A 19,305-nucleotide genomic window follows, 5' to 3' on the forward strand; every position below is an offset into this window, starting at 1 on the left:
CAGCAGGCTCACCTAGGGCACCTCCGCTTTCAGATTCACTAAAGCAGGGAGCCAGCTCACCTGCTGCGAGCGGCATGCTGTTCAAGGACAGCGAGTGAAACACCAACCCGTTAAGGATGACACGGCAGCAGAAAGTTGCTGTCTGTCTCCTTCTGGCAGCCGATTTAAGACGGGTAGGTAGAGGTAGAGACAGCTACTCGGCGGCTGGGTACCTTCAGTTCCTCTGCTGTGAATAAAAGGAGTCCTCAGTCACAGCCCCACCTTGACTTGGTAGGTGAAACTTGGATCACAGAGGTAAAACAAAAAAGCCACGTACTGTCACTGTTAGATGCCACTGGTACTAAACCTGCTGATCTCTGCTGTCTCCACAGTAAGTACAGGTGGAGGGAGCTGCTTGTGCTGAAATATACCTGGTGCCGATAGGGCTCTGCACATGCCAGTGCTGTAAAGCTTAGAGGAAAGTGGCTGTCACACAGAGATGTGTGTAAATATGTGAAGGGCACAGAGAGGCAGTGCCGGACAGCACAACCAGTGTTTTGAGATGATACCGTTGGAAATGTACGTGTACAATCAGCGGCTATCCTTGAGGCAGGAGGGGACACATCCTTTAAAGCAAAACAAAAAAACCCCACACATCAATATTACACCCAGAGTCAAAGCAAGGCATTTCGGTGCCAGGACAGGATGTTGGTTTGGCACAGCCCCAACCCTTCTCACAAAGAGGAGCACGCGATTAAGGACTTGGCAAGGAGCTAGCAAAGCATAACAGCCCAGATCGTGCTCGGAGCCAGGGGAGCGTAGCGTAAAGCCAGGCTGCCTGGGCACGGGCAAGCTGTGACGCATGGATGTCTCGTGCTCATTTATTGCTAAACTGTGTGTTGGCACCGGCTGGCCAGAGCTGCTCAGGTATCTGCCAGGGCGCTGGGCCATTCCAGGGGCACTAAGTCCTTGGGAGGGAGCTTGAGAGTGTGTGTGTGTGTGCTGCTGCCATCGCTGCGCTGCCACGTTCACCCATCTTCACCCTTCTGTCCCTGTAGACCTGCTGCTGATAGTTTCTGTCCAGGTTTCCTAGATGGCTGAAGTGAACGACACATGCGTTAAAAGAACAGAAGCATTTGGGATGGGAACTTCCTCAGAGCTGCACCTGCATCCACATCATTTAAGTGCACAACTGTTATTTGAAAAGGAAGTAGGGAAACATTCCTGCTACATGTCTTTCAGTATCACGTGTAACTATCGCACATTGAAGAGGAAGGTCTCAGTCTTGAAATTTTATTTTTCAGATGCTTCACGTAATTGGAAAGCACTGGCTTCAATCTCTCTGGTCATCATTACTGCAAAAGCCAGCCACCAAAATGAGAGGATGACAACAGAACAATCAAGTCGATGCTTAGAGGAAAAACAAAAGCTCCATAATGGAGGAATTTGTGTAAGTACATCAAGGCAGGAGCTTTATGCTTCTGTCATCCGGGGGGGAGGACTCTGGACTTCCAATATTTAAAAACGTTATATGCTACGTTCACATGCTCATCACTGGTGCTGTTTTAAAGAAAGTGTAATTCTTTAAACACGTGACTTTCCTGAAACCAAAGCACTACAGTGAAAAACACAGGCCCAGCTATCTTACCTTGGGTCACTAGTGTGTGCATCCCCGTACGACTGCCTGATACTTGCTACACAATGAGGGTCAGATGGGGCTAGTTATGGGATGCCGAGCAGCAAAGCCAAAATAATGGTAACAGGAATACTCAGGGAGACAACGGGAAAGGTTTTAAAGAGGGCTGCCCTTCATCCACCGTCACTTAGGCTAAAGGATGACTTCTCCCAAGCTCAAGGTAAGCCAGCGAGGCATTACAACCAACACTAGAAAGCTCGCGGAAAGGGATGGGGAGAGAAGTTTATCAGTTGTTGCAGGCAGACAGACTGGCAAGGCAGCAACTCCCTCGAGGCTATCGGATACAAAGGCACTCTCTCTGACTTTAGAAGTCCTTGAGCAACACGCGGCTGGGGAGCGAGACGACGTCTGTACGCTCACCCGATCTTTACTCCCCTCCCCAGACACCCAGCATCGGCCGTGTCAGAAATGACATATTGATCTGCCCCGCTGCAGCGCGCTCATGTCCTGACGGAGGCAGAGTCTGGAGCAAAGGCGTTGCAAGTTGGATCAAAGAACAACAGGTACGAGGGCTGCGCCATGCTTATGCCGCAGGCTGGGAGGAACACGGGTAACAAGCACAGAGCTCATTTGTTTGCTCTAAATCATCCTCTGAACGCTGTGCAGCTTCTGACAAAAAAAAAAAAAACACGTACTGGTTGAGTCACTGCATGCAACAGCTCCTCACTGACTCCCAAAAGGAAGTGCCAAGACCTATGGGCTGCGAAATGGGAGAGGCACATCGAGCTCTCCAAAATCCCACCCTAAATAAACAGATACCTGTCCGCTGCTTCAGTGGTCCCCAGAAGTCCCCAGAAGGGACTGGAGCAGCATCATCCTTCCAAAAGGAGAGAAAATGCTGAATGCAGAACTCGAGCACCTAGTTATTGCCAAAAAGGAAGAAGCAGTTACAAATTCAACAAGCTTACTGGCCCATCCACCGGTCTCAAACACCAAGGTTGTTGTTTTTTTTTTTTCCTCCACATTTTCAGCGCCTAAAGACATGTGGATATCAGAGGAGGAACGTGTTTGAAATTGTTTTAGTGTAATTTAGGTTTTGGGGGGGGCTTTATTAAAGGGGAAAAAGATGCAAATTCCAAGCAGGTACAAGTAGAAGCAAAAACAAAAACAAAACAAAAAAACACAAAAAGCAAAAAACACACAAAAAAACCACACACCACCACCAACAACAAAAAAACAACAAAAGGCAAAGAAAACACACATGCAATTACAAATGCTGGAAAATGGAAAAACAGACATTTCAGATCAGACCTCCCCAGAGCTCTGAATAATAGAGTGATGCCTCCAGGGTCTACCATTCAGCTACCCAAGCCTGCATACTAATATACTACTCACATCAGAAGAGTAGAAAGGCACCACTCATGCAGAAAATTACCTTAAATGAGCAACGACTTCATGATAAACAAGCCGCTTGCTTTTTTACTTTGCTCTTTGATTTAGGTGGTGGGGGGCACCTCCTCCCTACCACTGAGGAGCAGAGAGCACGCTGCTGGCTCTGCGCAAAAACCCTGCCAAGCAGGCCCCCAAACCGCCCCGTTGCTGCAAATGTTTAATTCTGGTTTGTTTGGTCAAACACCCAGGGCTGAGACTGCAGTCACCAGCATCCAAGGAGGCAAGCTTTGAAAAGAGCATTCGGAGAAATCTGCATGTTGGCAGTACCAGAGGTATCACCACAGCACCATGTAAAACACGAAGGGAGGATATCCAGGGCTTTTCTCGTTTCCCGTGCCATCGGTACCCGAATTTCCCCATGCAGTGCCAGAATCCAAACTGCCCGTCCTAACCTGGCTCGCAAATGCTCGTCTTGCTTTGCAAATGCACTCCTAGTGCATTTGTCATTGATTCTATAGTCAATTAAATGCAGTTCTCCCACCGGCCCTCTTCAAATGAAGTGATATTTAACTAGATACTCCACGAGGCAGCTGCTGTACAGCCGAGCTTGCTTTGTGCATCATTCCCCGGTTCATTGCCTGCGATGACTCCTGGGTGCCTGATGCAGGGGACCTCAGATTTTCCTTTGTTTGAGAGTAACCTTGCATGGTTTTACATACCGTTGTAATGGCGATCCTGTTAAATCCTGCTGCATCTTTTGCCTTGTCTGCTTGCAGATTAAACATCTCCAAGAGCAAAGAGACAGCTTTTGAGAAGGCAGGTTCAGCTGAACCTGTTTACCCCAAGAACAGCAAGAACAAAATACCGTGGAAAGAGTCTGCTGGGAAACACTGACATTTTTTTTCTAGGAGTACAAACTAATGTACTCTGAAGGAGCGCAGGAACTGATGGCGTTCATTTGCACAGTCCTGGTTTGTATGTGCTTGAAAAGGAAAATCTGCTAACTGCTTCATGAGCACCTCAGCTCCTGGCACAGGGAGAGGTCCTCACCCTGCTCTGCTTAGGGCGAGCGCAGCTGATGAGACGCAGGATGCTCCCCAGCCCACAGGGTGAAACCAGTAAACCAGGGAGCAGAGTTACTGCTTCTGTACCAGCCTCCAGAAGTGGGCAAAGTGCACTGGAGATAAGTCTGCCTTAAGCCAGAAGTAATTCTTGGCTGAAGCAGCGGTTGAAAAGGTGGACTGCGAACCTGCATCAAAATTTGGGTTGTAAACACGACAAAAGATGAAACCCACGACTTGACGAATTCCAAACCCAAAGCTTTGGCTAAAAACAAGCTTTAAGCCCTTAACCCCTGTGCAGGCTTGAAAAGGAGGATTACCACTTGTGGGCAGTGTGAGAACACTGGCGGTCAGAGAGGAAGATTCCTAAGAAAGAAAACTATATTTATTTTTAAATCCCTAAAAACTGCAATTGCTCACAGTTCTGATTCAAGGCTATTTATACCGCTGCGTATTACAAGTCGCTTGCATGGAAGTCACCTCCATTTCCTCATGAATCTGATCTCTGAATACTTCCTGCCTAAGCCAGCCTCACAATTTGTGGGTATTTTTTCCCCAGCTGTTTGGGTTTTATAAACTAGGGGATTGTTTGGGTTGAGGTTGGGGAAAGAGTTGCTGAGGATGGAGGGAGCACAAAAGGTATCCCCACACATTCAACCCCTGTGTCAGGTTTGTCTTACTGGTTCTTCCTCGGCCCGCTCTAAGGAAAGCTCCTGCAGATGGAGACAGGAAAAAACACGATGGAGCACACGCTAGCAAGGAAAGCATGCACGGAACGGTCAGACGGATACACTCCCCTGAATTGATCGGATTTTCAAAACTTAAACAGAAAAACAGCAAGGTATCTCAGTGCAGCATTGCCTGGAGATTGTGGGATGTCCATATACACAAAGCCTTACCGAATGAATATAGCTGAACGTGTTTTAGGAAGTGGGAACCTGGGACAGATGCAAGCCAGCCAAGAGTCTCTGGTGTGTATTATACAGAAGCAAGGCCACACGACTATATATTTTATGAAACTATACACTTATATATGAATTTATAAAAATATAAAAGCTTCCTTCCAAAACATGCCTGCAGAATGCTGTTTTTTGCAGCAGTGTCCTTGCTTAAGAACAGCAGTATTCCTGTTCATGCCCGTACCAAAATCCCAGTTAAGACAGTATCAAGCCTATTTTCAAAGCTGTTACATTCTTAAACCTGCAAAAGTGAAGTTCGTTAAGAACCAGGGGATTGTACACAGTAGCTACTCCATAGCACCAACCCACTAGCATGGGTTTATCCTTGGCTTCTCCCAAATCCACCTAATTAATTTTTTTTTTCAAAGGCCATCAATCTAAAGCAGACAAACATCACAGAGGCAATTCATTAACGTCCCTGTATTTCCACTTATCTTGGGCCACTTCTTCTCTTATTAATAGCTAATAAAATTGGCGTTTCTAAAAATATCCAACCAGCAATGGAAGTAAAACTCCGGGGAGCCCTAGCAAACCCCATCAATCCTCGCAGCACTTCAGAGCCTCGTCCTATGGTCTCCTGAGTGCACCTTGCCAGTTGGCAATCTCCGAGGCAGCCCATGAATCAACAACCAACAGGAACTCTGAGGCACTGATTACTCGAGTAATTTATTACTTCGAAGGTGACCAAAAGGCTATTTACATGAGCAAATCAAGATACTTCAGAGTACCATCGAATGTGCCCTGAAACTTTACCTCTGACTTCTGTGCCAGCTCAGTTTCTCTCCCCTTAACGCTTTCCCTTGCAGGTGAATTTAACACCGGTATGATGCATCACATTTACTTTTAGAAAGTTCTGAACCTCCGTAACTGCAAAAGGCAAAGGCACAGTTTCCTTAAACACATGAGACAGTGTGCTCGAGCAGCACCAACAGACTGGGAGATGAGTCACCGACTGTAATGAACGATTTTATCTCTCGTGGAGACCACAGAAAACAGGTGGTATTAGTTTAATTTCTATTCGCAGCCTTGTGATTGTGGATTCCTGACTGCTGCAGCATGCATAGGAGAAAGATGTTGGGATCAGTCACCCCAAGCTGATTATTATGGCCCTAGCGATCTTAATCAGGAGGCAATCACGACTTACTCACTTGTCTCCCATTTACATGTTTGTATCAAGTGATTTTACAGTACCGCCTGATACAGCATATAAAAATGTGAACACGGTGAAATACGCCACTGACTCACTGCTGAGGGGGAAGGAATTTTTGCCCTCCTGGAAGCAAGAAATGGGAAAGTGCAAGACACGACGCCTGACCCAGCGAAGGGGACATGCGAGCTTGCAGGGAAGTGAAATACTGTTTAATTAAGAGCATTGACTGGGTTACACGTGGGAAGGAAGCGGAGTCAGAGGGGAAAAGATTGTGACTGAAGTCCTCTGGGGTGCCTGGACAAAAGAAAATTGGCTCTGGCAGCTAACACGCTCCTCCACGGAGAGAGGTTTCCTAGCAAGTGGTTTCCTAGCTCTAATGGCCACAGCCCGAGATGTCAGGAAATGTTGGCTGCCGCCTTCATCAGGAAGGGCAGCAAACCACCTGGACAGGAGAGAGATGTTGCTGCTGTAACCTCGCTAAAAACAGACTAGCCATGATTTTTTTTTTATTTCTTCCCTGTTTTTCGTAACAGTTGTGACAGCACTGCTTGTTTTGGATGTTGTACATCGATACTTTCATTTGAACTGACCTTAACCTGCCTTGAATTAAATGCATTTCCGAGGTAACTTCAAGCCACGCTTCAGTCCAAGGCTGTGGCAAAGAACCTGCCAGAGACTCCTGGAGCCCTCTGGACATACCTGGCTCCCCCATTCCTCCTCTACAGGGTGAGCAGACCCCAGAGCAGCCGCATGACTCCTGGCGTGCAGAGAGGAAAACATCTTCAGTGACGGGCAGAGCAGAGCAAGGCTCCCTGGCAGCAGCAGGGCACCAGGGGACTCCCTGCCGCTCGGGGGCCCAAGGAAATGTGCTGCCCTAAATAAATCAGTAGGAGAAGCCAGGGCAGGGAACAGTCGCAGATGATGACTGCTGCTGATTTCTAACCAGAGCTGAACCCGAATCTTAGAGATGAGCCCTAACCTACAGCCAATAATCACAATCCTTTGCAACGCCTTACCTTAAAACCTCACGCATTTCTTTTGGAAGAAATGAAAGAGAGAAGAAAAGTATTCCTAATTTGCAAAATAATAATCGTCAGAGTACAGAAACTCAGCCATTCACTCTGTTACTTTACCAGCAGAGCCTCGGGAAGGTTTTGGTCCAGAAGGACTAGCACTGACCCACACAGTTCTCTGGCAGAGAGCATGCATCGGGGACCATTCCCTGAAGAGGCAGTTTGGACGTTCTGGCACTATTTAATTAACTAGTACTGATGTAGCCCTTGAATGCCAGACTGGAAAATACTGTTGAAGAAAGGACACTTAAAGAAAACACTGCAACAAAGCATTAATAAAAACATGTAGTACTAATGAGATAGGGAGCCCTGCGAGAGACATTTTGAAAGCAGATTTCCCTTCCAGGCTTCTCTCTAGACAGTAGTGAAAATTTTGCAGTATGTTGGAGACCTAACCTCTCAATGGCTTCTCAGATTTAAAATCTATTCCGAAACCAAAAGCAGCAAAAACAAGTTCATCCTCCGATGCAGAAAGAACTTCTGTCTGCATTTGTATTTCAGATAAAAGTTACAGGAGAACTGAAATTCAAGTGGAATCATCTCCAAGGAAACAGCTGGAAAACTTCTGTTCTTTGCAGATGCTGTAGTATTCTGTTATAGAGACAAATTGTACCATATCGTACTTTGCAGTTCAGGAAAAAAAAATATTAAAAATCACAGACAAGGTCTTAGTAAGATGACACAAACTGTGCACGCAGCAAGACAGACTTCTTGCACTGCATTTCAATGCAAAGAATACATTCTTCGTATCAGATTCCTAAAATACAGCTAAAATTAGTAACGTGAATGCTTCAACAGATCATTTTTTAGCAATTGCTACGTGTTTTCTGTTCCTGATGAACTAAATGTTCTTCATCACAGAGAGACTGTGGCTGCCTCTCTCCATGCATCCCAAACCGAGACGTTACTGGCAAAAATAACACCAAAAAACCAACATTTCCACTTGAGGAGCTACCTGGTACGGACATTTCTTAACCAAATGAAATTCCCAGTTCAAATTTTCAAACTGACTCCTATGCAGCAGCCATAGGGAAACACGAGTGGCCTGTGTCTTAGGAAAAGAAGGAACAGGGAAATCTAGAGAATACAGAATTATCTTGAAGCATCTGGCTACTGCCGGCGCATTGTCCTCACTCAGGCTCTGGCCCTCGTCACAAGTACTTGTTGAGACAGCTCACTTCAGCTATCCTACACCCCGTGACATGACACAGCTGGAAACACGCACACAGGCTGTTCCCTTCAGCACTCGGCAGCTTGGATCAGATCTGTGGTTTGCTGCTTTTCAGTGGCGTTTGGTGAGGAGGGAGAGGATTATTGTTTTTTTTAAAAGGCCTAAGTTACAGCTCTTCTCGTCAAGTCCCAAAGCACAAATGAATCTTAGGCCAATAAGAGTTTCTCTCCCCATACAATTTACCAGCTTCCTCTGTTATAGAACCTGTAAAAGCTTTCTGTAACTACCGTAACTGCTAATATAGGAATAAATTAATGCACAAAAGTAGTTCTGACCTTGACTTCACACACACGCGCGCGCACACACTATGAGCTGATGCCACTCTTTTTAGTCACAATGCCTTGAAAATGAAACAGGAGAAAGGGCTGCAGCTCTTTCTTATACAGCTCGCTTCTTCATGATAATGCTTAATGTATCCTAAAAGCACATCTGTCCACCCTAATGACGGTACTTGCAGAAAGGCTCGAAAATGGAGCCTGGCAATTTTCTATCCTCACAAACTCTGGAAAGCAGCCCTCAGCAATAACAACCTGTGACGGGGCCAAATCAGCGAGTTCAGAAATAGCAGCCTTCGGAGGAGGAAGCCACCCATGGTCACGCAGTCTGTCTCCTTCGGCACTAAGAGCAGGATGGATCCCTGCAGCGCGTCCTCTGGTATGCTGCTTACGATAATAGTATTGTACTGGACAAAGCTATGATGGAATTTGACTCCATTACTAAGAAGCATCTGCTGATGCTCATTTTCAAGCTAATACGATGAATGTTCACAGCAGTGGTGCTAGCTGTAGTGGGTTTATTTTCAGATTAAGAAGAAAAAAAAAAAAAAGGATAAAGCAAAGGTACCTGAAATTACAGCAATTTTCCATGACCCATGCTCCTCCTTGGCTATTCTTTCTGCCTCCTCCATGAGCAACATACCAAATCCCTGTAACAGGAGAAATAACAGGAAGAAAATATAAGTTCTGTAAAAATAGAAAAGTATAAGCAAGGTCAGGATGTAAGCATTAGTACATTTCCAACAGACCTATGTTCAGGCACAGGAATGATCAGAATCTTATTGCAGGAGAGGGCAAAGTACAGCGGCTTGGGAAGAGTCCTGCACAGAGGTGTACAAACACTGAACGTTACCATGCAGCTTTCCCAGTTTTTGGTTCTTTCTTTTTCAGAACATGAAATTATCCACACGCAGCTCTAGTGCCTGGCAGCTTCGCAGTGGCAGAAACAGAATGAAGTTAAATGCAGTGAAGGTTAAGTCAACTTGGTGCGCGTCCCATGACTCCTCGTGCTGCAGAGTCTATCCTGCTGAAATTACCAAGCCCAAACACAGCCATCCATCTGGATGGCTGCCTTGCTGGACCTGGCTTAATGCTAGGGATTAAATATGGAGCACGGGCACTGGATGCAGGTGCCTATACTGTCAAAGTGCAATTCTGGCCAGGGACATCGGTTGTAGTGGATGTGCCTAGAGCTGCTGTTGGCTTTTCTGATATAACTGTTGCCTTAGCGCCTCACAATCTTAATTTCCACTGCCCCTCTGGGAGCCAGGAGCTGTTACCGTGCCCATTTCAGGCTGAAGAACTGAAGCACGCAGTGGCCACCAGGCTTGTCTGAGTGTCAAGGCCTGCATCAAGTCACCTGCATGCCTCCTGCAGACCCACACCGCCCTCCAGAGCTCGTGGGACACCTACGAGGCTCAGCTCGTGAAATAAAAGATGCCAAAGCAAAAAGAATTGCAGAAGATCACGTTAATATTCTGGACCAGATCCACACCTCTATTTATGTTTGGAAATCTTGCACAGCAGGGGTGCTACTGGAATCAAAATAATGCTTCAAAACAAGGGAAGAGCCTTTCCACTCTATTTAACAACTTAGTTGTCTTATATATCTGGCAATAATTGATGGGATTAATTCACTTCTAACATTAGGATGCAGGAACTATCCTTGGCTCTTTGTTCATCTCTTTTCCTGACACGATGTACAGACTCAGGCTGTGTTGAAACCGAAGTGGATGTGATTTAATTCTAAAAACACTTAACACTTACAGGCATTTTTAAATAACACACAGAAATTCTTCATTCTAAAATGTTCTTCTAATCAGAAATTGTCCCCGCAACAGCAAAAGACGTTTTCTGCTTAACCTCTTGAACGCTGACAACTCTGAATGAACATCAGTGCGTCATATGCCATGAAATTTCAATTTCCAGCCTATTTTAAGGTTTGCAGTTGGCCACTTCCAATTGATTTTTTTACTTTTTATTTTTTTAATACTTTTTGATGACCACTTTTTCCTTCCAAAATTTTGAAATGTTAGCTGTTTTGCAGTGGATAAATTCACTGCTCCTTTATTATTATTTTTAAACCAGCCACTGCATTACGGCTATACGTCATCAGCGTCCAACGAAACCGCATCTTAACACATATACTCAGGGAAAGATTAATAAATACAAGGAAGTTAATTTAAAACATCAGCCCTGAGCAGTTCTGGCACCGAGGACAAACTGATTGCTTTTTTAAAAGCTCAGTTGAAAGGTTCAAAATCTACCAGGGCAAAATTTAATTCACATTTTTGCTCACCGCAAGCCACAGCATGTTACATGCAGCAGAAGGATAATGTGCAATTTTCATACAACTCACTGCAAGGAATCAGAAACACAGCTTTCCACTCGATTCTTTGCATTTTAAGATAAATATTCTCTCGTTCGGTAAATGTTCCCTTGAAGGAAAACTGGGAAGGACCAAAAAAATCTCGCCTTCCCATCTGTAATTACTTTCGATTTCAGAAGTGAAATTCATCTATTGAACAAGATCCATTTTAGGAGGAAATAAAAAGACACAATGGATGTATCCCTTTGTTTTGCTCTTACTCAGTTTGCAGTGAAGTCTGATGTACATACAGTACAGGATATCACAGGAAAGATACCTCAGAACCAGAGCTGCTTAGCACTTGAAAGCCAAATTAGCAGCAGGTAATGAGCTCTCGTATTGTATGGGCATGAGTAACGCCGATAGCATTCAGCCATGCTTTTTTTTTTTTATCTCAGAGCAGTAGCGACTGCCTAAACACCATCACACTAGCAAAAACTCAGAAACAGCAGGATTTCAGCACAAGAAATGCAAGAAGGAGCTTAGATTCGATTCTGTTTTTTTACTGCAGTTGACCGTATTCCAAACAAAGAATGAACCTCGGAGATGAAATTAAATTCTTCTCTAATTAAACTGGGAGGGGTGAGGTGCAAAAAAGAAGCACAGATGAAAAATAAAGATGGCCTGAGGTACCTGGTGCTGAAATTTTGAAGGATCCCGGCTGCTCACTGGGACCACGCTCCCATACACGTGCAGCTCCCGGACGATGGAAACACCTCCTTTCAGCTCGGGTCTGAAGGACTCCTCGGAGCACTTCCGCAGTCGTAGAAGGCCAACGAGAATATCTTGTTCTGGGTCTTCATAGGACAGGAAGGTCTCCCAGCCACCATTAGCCACGTAATCTCTTCTAACCAATTCAATCTGGTCGAAGAGAAGAAGCAGTGAAGAATACAAAGAGGAAAAGAGAAAAGAAAAAAAACCTTCAAAATATTTAAGCAACATGTTGAACAGACCGAAACCAATTTCATGGATCCATAAACTATTATGATTCAGAGAAAACATGAAGTGCTTTCTTAAAGGCCAATTTAATTCTAGATGGATTTTAGCAGTACTGGATAAGAACTGATATTCCTGCAATCATTAAAGATAAAAACACGGACCACTTTAACAGAAACGTTTTTGACAACGGGACAGAACTAGTCTTCTATGCCTATTTGCATGCTTCCAGAAGGGCTGGTAACCCACGTGGCTGCCAGTTTGTAAGTCAGCAACCTAAAACTGTGATTCTTAAGTTACTTTTCATAATTACTGCAAGATCAATGGGGGCAGCAACTCTTTCGACTAACCAAGGGACTTGCTGTAATTGAAATTCAGTTCCAATAGCAACTTAGCTAATGTAGAATGAGTGGTTTTGCATCTGCCTTCACTAAACCTGCTTTTAGGGCCATGTCTTTGCATAAGAAAAAGCTTGAGTTATCTACAGAGCATGGGTTTTCTAAGCAGCAGTCAACTTTACTAATTATCAGCTGTTTTTTTTCCCAGCAAACAGCCTGGATATACCTACACGAGCAAACTGCAACAAGAGTCGATCTGAAACAGTTGGTTGAGTGTCTGTTGAGTTCCAGAAATCTTTGCAACACATCATAAATTATGTGTGCTTTACAGAATCAGCAGGATGTGCCTGCTTACTCATTTAGATTGTACCGGAGACACCGAACCGACCCCGACGGGTACCCTGAGAACTGACCAGTAACAACACACCACTTGCCTCAAATCCAGTTTTTGCTAACGATCTACATAAAGGCAGTTCTGAAGATCACAACAAGTGGAAGGGAAAAGCAAAGTGAGAGCTGACTGTGGGCACAAGATCGTGCTTGGGTAGAAGAAATTGGTTCTGCAAAGCACCTAGAAGCTATAAAAAGTAATTGACGGAGAAGAAAGCAGAAAGAAGGAAAAATGTCTTTTTCATGTTATCATGACCTAGCATCATCAAGGAGCTGCCCCAGGACCCAAAAAACTACACAAAATCAAGCTTCCTCACGGCAACACGAGACTTGATCAAATCTCACGTAACGGCAGTTGCGTTTATTTGTAGCAGAGTTAGCACTGAGTTAATTTGACGTATCCTGTTGCTGATGATAAGAAAGTCACATCTCTGGCGACGTGAGTCACTCTATTTGTGCCCTGAATTGATCTGGTGCGGCTGGAACAGCGACCCATCCTTGCTGCAGGGACTTCCTTGCCCACGTGCAACAACCAGCTGCTAAGCAGACCAAACTTATGGCCCACATTGCCTGGCTCAACAGATGAGCGGCAGCAGCCCTTGCTTAGCTTGTGGTATTGAGGACCTGATGCCCACACACAACATGTTTGGGGGTTTTCAGTTCTAGGCTCACCCCAGGAACTAGGCACCCGTTAATGTCTCGTGTACATTAGGTGTGCTCCTGGAAGGCACCTTCTAAATTAATCTGAAAGCAATCAAGTTTTTGTGTTTCCTGATGGTTTTGAAGTTAGGGACTGATGATCAGGGTATTTATTTCAAAAGCCTACCCCTGAGCTAAACTAAAACCATGGTGTAGACATAACTCCACAACTTTGAAAGACTCCTTTAACTTTAGGAATTCAAATGTGAATGGCCAACAGGAGTGGATGCCCTGTGCACAAACGTGGCACTGGTGTATCCAACCTTTCCTTCCTGGTGGCACAATACAGGATTGATCCCCGTGTATACCTTGCCATGCTCTTCCCAGTACTACTATAGAGACTCAAGCAAATGACATCTGTATTTTTTTTTTCTGCAAATCCTCTAATACCCAGAAAACCATGAATTAAAGATTTGTTTACAGAAAAGCCATAAGGGATTCTGTCGCCTGCCTGCTCTACTCCATGACGAAGCCTGGGTGAACACAGCTCACAATTAAATCCCTTACTGACTACAGAAGCAGGGCTCATTTCAGCACTGACGTACAGCTCACGGGGTAAGTGCCCGAACAGATGTCTGCCAATGTGCCAAATTCTCTGGGAGCACAGCTACACTCCAGCTTGCTAAGGACGGCTGGCGCAGGCTGATCCAGATCTACTCCTGTGTACATAACACCACGAGTAAAATGGAAATGTACAGGAAAATAAGAGAGCATGAGATTTTCTGAAATACCCAGATTGGGCTGTTAGTGTCATATGGGGAACCCACTGCAGACAAGCAGTTAGGTTAAAGCTTAACGCTAATTTAAAAAACACAATGTTATTACACACTGCTATACTGAGAGTTCAAAGCAGCAAGATTTGAGGACTTCTGAGTTCTCCTGAGGACAAAAACAAAACAAAAACTAGTAAACGTGGCTCCACTGCTCGTTCTCCAGTAGGCCTAGAAGTTATGCCATTATCGAATCCAAAAGGCACTGGTAGACAGACGAAGTAAGACTGCAGGAACCTTCACCAGGCAGCTTTATACTATTTGTATTTTAATAGCATCATAAGCACGTAGCGGACAACCTCATCTGCTCAGAAAAGTCTTGGATCAAGTCTTTTGTACTCCCCACTGGGCATAACAGAGGGGCCTAGGATAAAAAAATCCCCTTAAAGGGTCTGCAGCGACTCACGAGATGCACAAAGCCTTCTCCTTCTGGGATACCGGTATAAATTTGGCAAAAGCCAGCCCTGCTCACCTCCTGGTCGGGCGGTGCACAGCCACATGCTGCACGCTGCAATTCCCTATGTCAGTCCCTCATCTAAACCAGCCCGTGTGCTGGGGAAGAATAATTCTCATTAGGGTGGGTGACCGTGTCGATATGCAGACCTATTAAATGGCTGGTACAGTCTGTCTGAAACTTACTTTGACAAATAAAGGGAAAACCCAGGTGCAGATTACACTTGACCTAAAGCAGCTACTCCCTGCTTTAAAGTCTGCCTTACCCTCACTAAGGCTCTACACTGAGATCATTGTCTTGATACAAAAAATCCTGTTTTGCAGAAACAGCAGCTTCTTACAGATATGAACCTACATTAGTGTTAAAGCAGAAATTGTAACAGAGCTGTCATTGCCCCTTGCCTTTCAAAAACCGTCAGTCCAACCTCTCTTTACAGCAACAATCCACCAGAGCATTTTAAGGCTATTACGTAGCACTATACATCTTTAACCATCCTGAGAGCAAGCGAATACCTTCCGCTGCAATGGAGAAATGCCACTAATTGAAAAGGGAGCTTAGAGACAGCTCTGTAAATAACCAGCTACAGGCAAGTAATCTACTTCAAATTGATTTTTTTTAAAGACTTTTAAAAGCAGGCACACCATCACCATTATAAAAATACATACAGCCTACTGATCCTGAACAGAAAGAAGTTGCATAAAGTGTAATTAATTATAGGAAATGATTAATTTATTTTACATCTGACATGATAGTCTCTCTTATCAAGAGAATGTGTTGTTTATTTACAAAGCCGAGAAAAACATCATACCTTGTCATTAGTCTAAAGCTCATGAAAAATTATACCATTTTCTGAATTTTTCTCTTGGTTGCTGTCATGATAAATTTTGCTAAGACTACATAATGACATCCTCCTGCCACTCAGATAGATGAGTTTAACAAAGGGAATATTCAACATAATGTTGCTTTGAAAACCCTGTGATAAGCTATTTGCTAACTACTCAAGAAATTTACAATTTAAATTAGATTAGCACTGCTGACAACAGGCATCTTTGGAAGATATTTTGTGAAATGACCACAGATTAGGAAACGGGGAAAGAGCAGAAAGGCTGCATGGCCTAGGTACAAATGAGTCTGTACAGCCTCAGCACAAACCTACTAAGAACAAGATAATTTATTTGGGATCATTATAGATTTCCATGCTGGATTTCTGTTATGCAGTCAGCAAGATGGGAAATATTCCACTCCAGCTGACTCTACATAATGGCAGGAGAAAAATAGAATATGGCTCCCAGTAATCTCTGATTTGCAAAGTGAGAACATCTTTCAGATACTAAGCTCGGAGAATATTCATGCTACTTCTGGCACCTAACTTGGAGCCTCTTTGACGCCTAAACACTCAGCAGAGCTTCCAAAACGCAAGTGAGAGGACCTCTGCTAGGAATCTCTGTGTTGACACATAGATTAGTCCCAGTTTAGTCAGTCACATTTAGAAAGTGGGTATGTGCCCACTGCACGGTGTGTCATTCTGACAGCTTTCTACTTGAGAGAGGCAGTACTTGCTGTCTGGCACAAAGAATTCATGTTTGAAAGAAGAGACAATATGTGATGGACAAACTCTGTAATCACTGCAGTCTCTCCTTGCTGTCAGCGAAGGAACAGGAAGAGAATACTTCCAGGATGTCATTTATATGGCACAGTGTACATGCATACTAAGATGGATCCTACACGATGTGATGTTAGAAAGCTCATCTCCTTGGTCCCAACACGGCCATGGACGTCCTGGCCACTCTCTGGAAGAATCGATCCCTTCTTGTAACTGGAGTGAGATGGAGGATTAGTTTCCTGAACTGAATGCCTGAAGTTCAGCAGTGTATCTTTTCCTTTCTATGAAATAAGCACGGCAATCTCTTTGTGAACTATTTCAGGAAGGAAAAATACACCGTGTGTTATATGCTCAATGGACCTGCTGACATTAATATATACAGATAGATGTGCAGAATTGGATTTATACATGCTCTGTTTGCCTACACAAACATACACATTCACACAAAAGGCCGTAAATTCACCTTGCTAAATATTCATTCCTGTTCAGCATGCACATACTGTGGTTTTGCTATTTTCCAAATCCATTTTTTTTAATGGGGGGGGGGAGAAAAGGGAAGGTTGAGAAGTGGTAAAAAGAATTGCTTATTTTTTTACAGCAGTGCAAATACTCAAATAACTGGTGACTGTAGTCAGTTCGTTGAACATGGTGGCCCATAAATTCCAACATGTGACTGCAGTCAAACAGAAGACATCCAAAGCTGCTGCGAAAATAAATGGAAAACTGGATCCAGCTTCAAAGGCAAACTGCAGGGCTGGATGTTCAACAAATGGATCCCAAAACCTCCATATTAAATGCATGTAACAAATTGTGTCTGAAGCAAGCTCTTATAAAGCAGACAAATCCTACCTGATACGGTCTCACTTTATGGTGAATTTCTTGAATTCCAACCTCTCTTGTCCTTACATCACGACACTTGGAAAAGAAAGGGAGAGAAAAAATACATGGGAGAAAAATATTAGGATCTGAAACGCATGGATTTCCAGCCAACCGTTGGGTTCAAAACTAAGCTGACATAGCATGAAGTTGCGAGGTTGAATTTCAAACGGGTAGGCTTCAATATATAAACGCTTACCAGTCCATCCCTGATATATGTTGGAAAGAGGTCTTTGTACTAAATGGGAAGACATGCTGGTAAAAATCAATTCCCTGAGCAACCATTATGGTTCGTGAGGAAAAGTACCCTTTGATTCACAAACAGCAGGGTCTGGAGGGAAAGTCAGCATCCATAAAAGAAAAGCAGAGAAAGACTTTGGCATAATCCATTTTCACCCTACACTTGAAAGATCTAACACTGGCAAAATCTATGCCAAGGCACCAGAGTGCCTTAACTAGTCAGTTTATGATTTTCAGCAACCCTTTTCTTGCTTTTAAACAATCGCACAAGAACTGTTGCAGAAGACCTACTCAGATATAAGAAAGTAAAGCTAACGCTGATCTGGCCTCCACAGAGGCTTGGGTCCAGGAGAAAGTAGAAAACAGACAGCCAAAAGAGATCTTCTCTCCCTTAGAACTCACAAAGGGGAGGAGACAAAGCTCCACGCTCAGTGCTGAAGAGATGGGTTACAGCTCACATAACCTTTTGCGCTTATCAGCAAAACCAATGGAAGTTGAGCAATTTGGCAGTGATTCGTGTTAGTGAACAGTTGTGATACTCCTAGTGCAGAGACTGTGTGAATTCACGTCTTAGCAGGCCTACTGTCAAGTCCAATGCAAAGGTTAATCCAACTTTTGTCAGCCAAGCACAGCCACAACGCTTTTACCCAAAACAGCTGAGTTTCAGTTATTCACTGCTGTACTTGGAGGGAAGGAAGCCAGCCTTCACCAACGGGCTGTAATTGCTCCATCAGCAACGACACCTACCTGTCCGTATGTTTCCAAAAGCCAGACTTTTAGACAGGAAAAGAAGGTGTCAAAATCCAATTCACACAGTAACTCAGAACGTCCACAACAAGCACAGCTCTATATTATGCCCTGTGCTCTTCTCCATCCTTTTAAATACCATTATCAATATAGAACAACAATCTCACAAATAGCAGGAAAAAGTGGTTTTTGTTTGTTTGTTGTTACAGTGGGCTATGCCAAAACTGGGATTCACTGTAGTGCCACGACTCTAGAGCAAACTCTTTGTTTTACAGTTGTTTGACTACCCAAACAGCGCAGTAAAAAGCAGGGCACTTCCCTCTCTTCATTAAGAGCCGCAGACCTGAGAAAGGACGATGTATTCTTGGATGATGGCTTTAAATTCTGTGTCCCAATCTATCGTTTTCACGTCTCCAGTTGCAGCCAGTGGCTGACAAGCACAAAGGCCAGCACCCTGTGCCTCCAACAAGGCTGCTCAGGAATAATTTCTTTCCAGCAATTGCAAACACCAGTGGCGGTGTTGGCGCGCCTGATCCCCAGCCCTCAAAAACTCCTCACCGAGACATTCTGCAAAGACAGGATAAGCCAGAACTGCCACAGCTGGCTGATCTTTACTGAGCATATATATATGATTCCTGCAAGTCCCTTCCTCATCTTGGCCTTCTCTCCTTTTCCAAGCTAAGAGAAAAAAGGACAAAGCACATTTCTAGTTTCCTCCTCTGACACAAGGAAATCACACCAGTACCTTGTATTTCAAGCTATATTGCAGCAGACTGCCCGGTTCCTCATTCCACCAGCTGCAGTGTTTCTGCCTCACTAAATTAAAATCTATAATCATCTGCACAGCAGCAATTTTTTTTTACAGATTTGGGTCTTCCCACAGCGATGACTGCCAGCTTGACGAGCCCTTTAATGGTTCAGCTCAGTTACTGGGCTCAGCCCTGACCGCCATGGATCAGGTATCCCCGTTTCTCCAGCTGGTCTTGATCAGGTTCAGATCAAGTGAAGTGGTTTTAGCATCAAAACCAGGGAAGAGTTCACTATTAGCCCTAAAGAGCTCAATTGAAAAGACTTAGCTGCGGCACAGAGGTTGTCCCCCCTGCCTGGTTTTGAAGTGAAAAGCCAGCA

At 44.3% G+C, this 19,305-nt stretch overlaps 1 protein-coding gene across 1 annotated transcript in view; it reads right to left on the reverse strand.

Moving 5' to 3' along the window:
• The window catches only part of ELP3 (elongator acetyltransferase complex subunit 3), an 84,698-nt gene that overhangs the window by 9,798 nt on the left and 55,595 nt on the right, over positions 1-19,305 (reverse strand). The window contains exons 12-14 of the mRNA XM_083831733.1: positions 17,164-17,229; positions 11,758-11,985; positions 9,325-9,406 (exon numbers count right to left, since the gene is read on the reverse strand). Coding sequence (XP_083687859.1) covers positions 9,325-9,406; positions 11,758-11,985; positions 17,164-17,229 — 376 coding nt within the window. The remainder of the gene's footprint in view (positions 1-9,324; positions 9,407-11,757; positions 11,986-17,163; positions 17,230-19,305) is intronic.

The sequence above is a fragment of the Anser anser genome (genome assembly GCF_964211835.1).
Source record: "Anser anser genome assembly, chromosome: 3".
Taxonomy (NCBI): Eukaryota; Metazoa; Chordata; class Aves; order Anseriformes; family Anatidae; genus Anser; species Anser anser.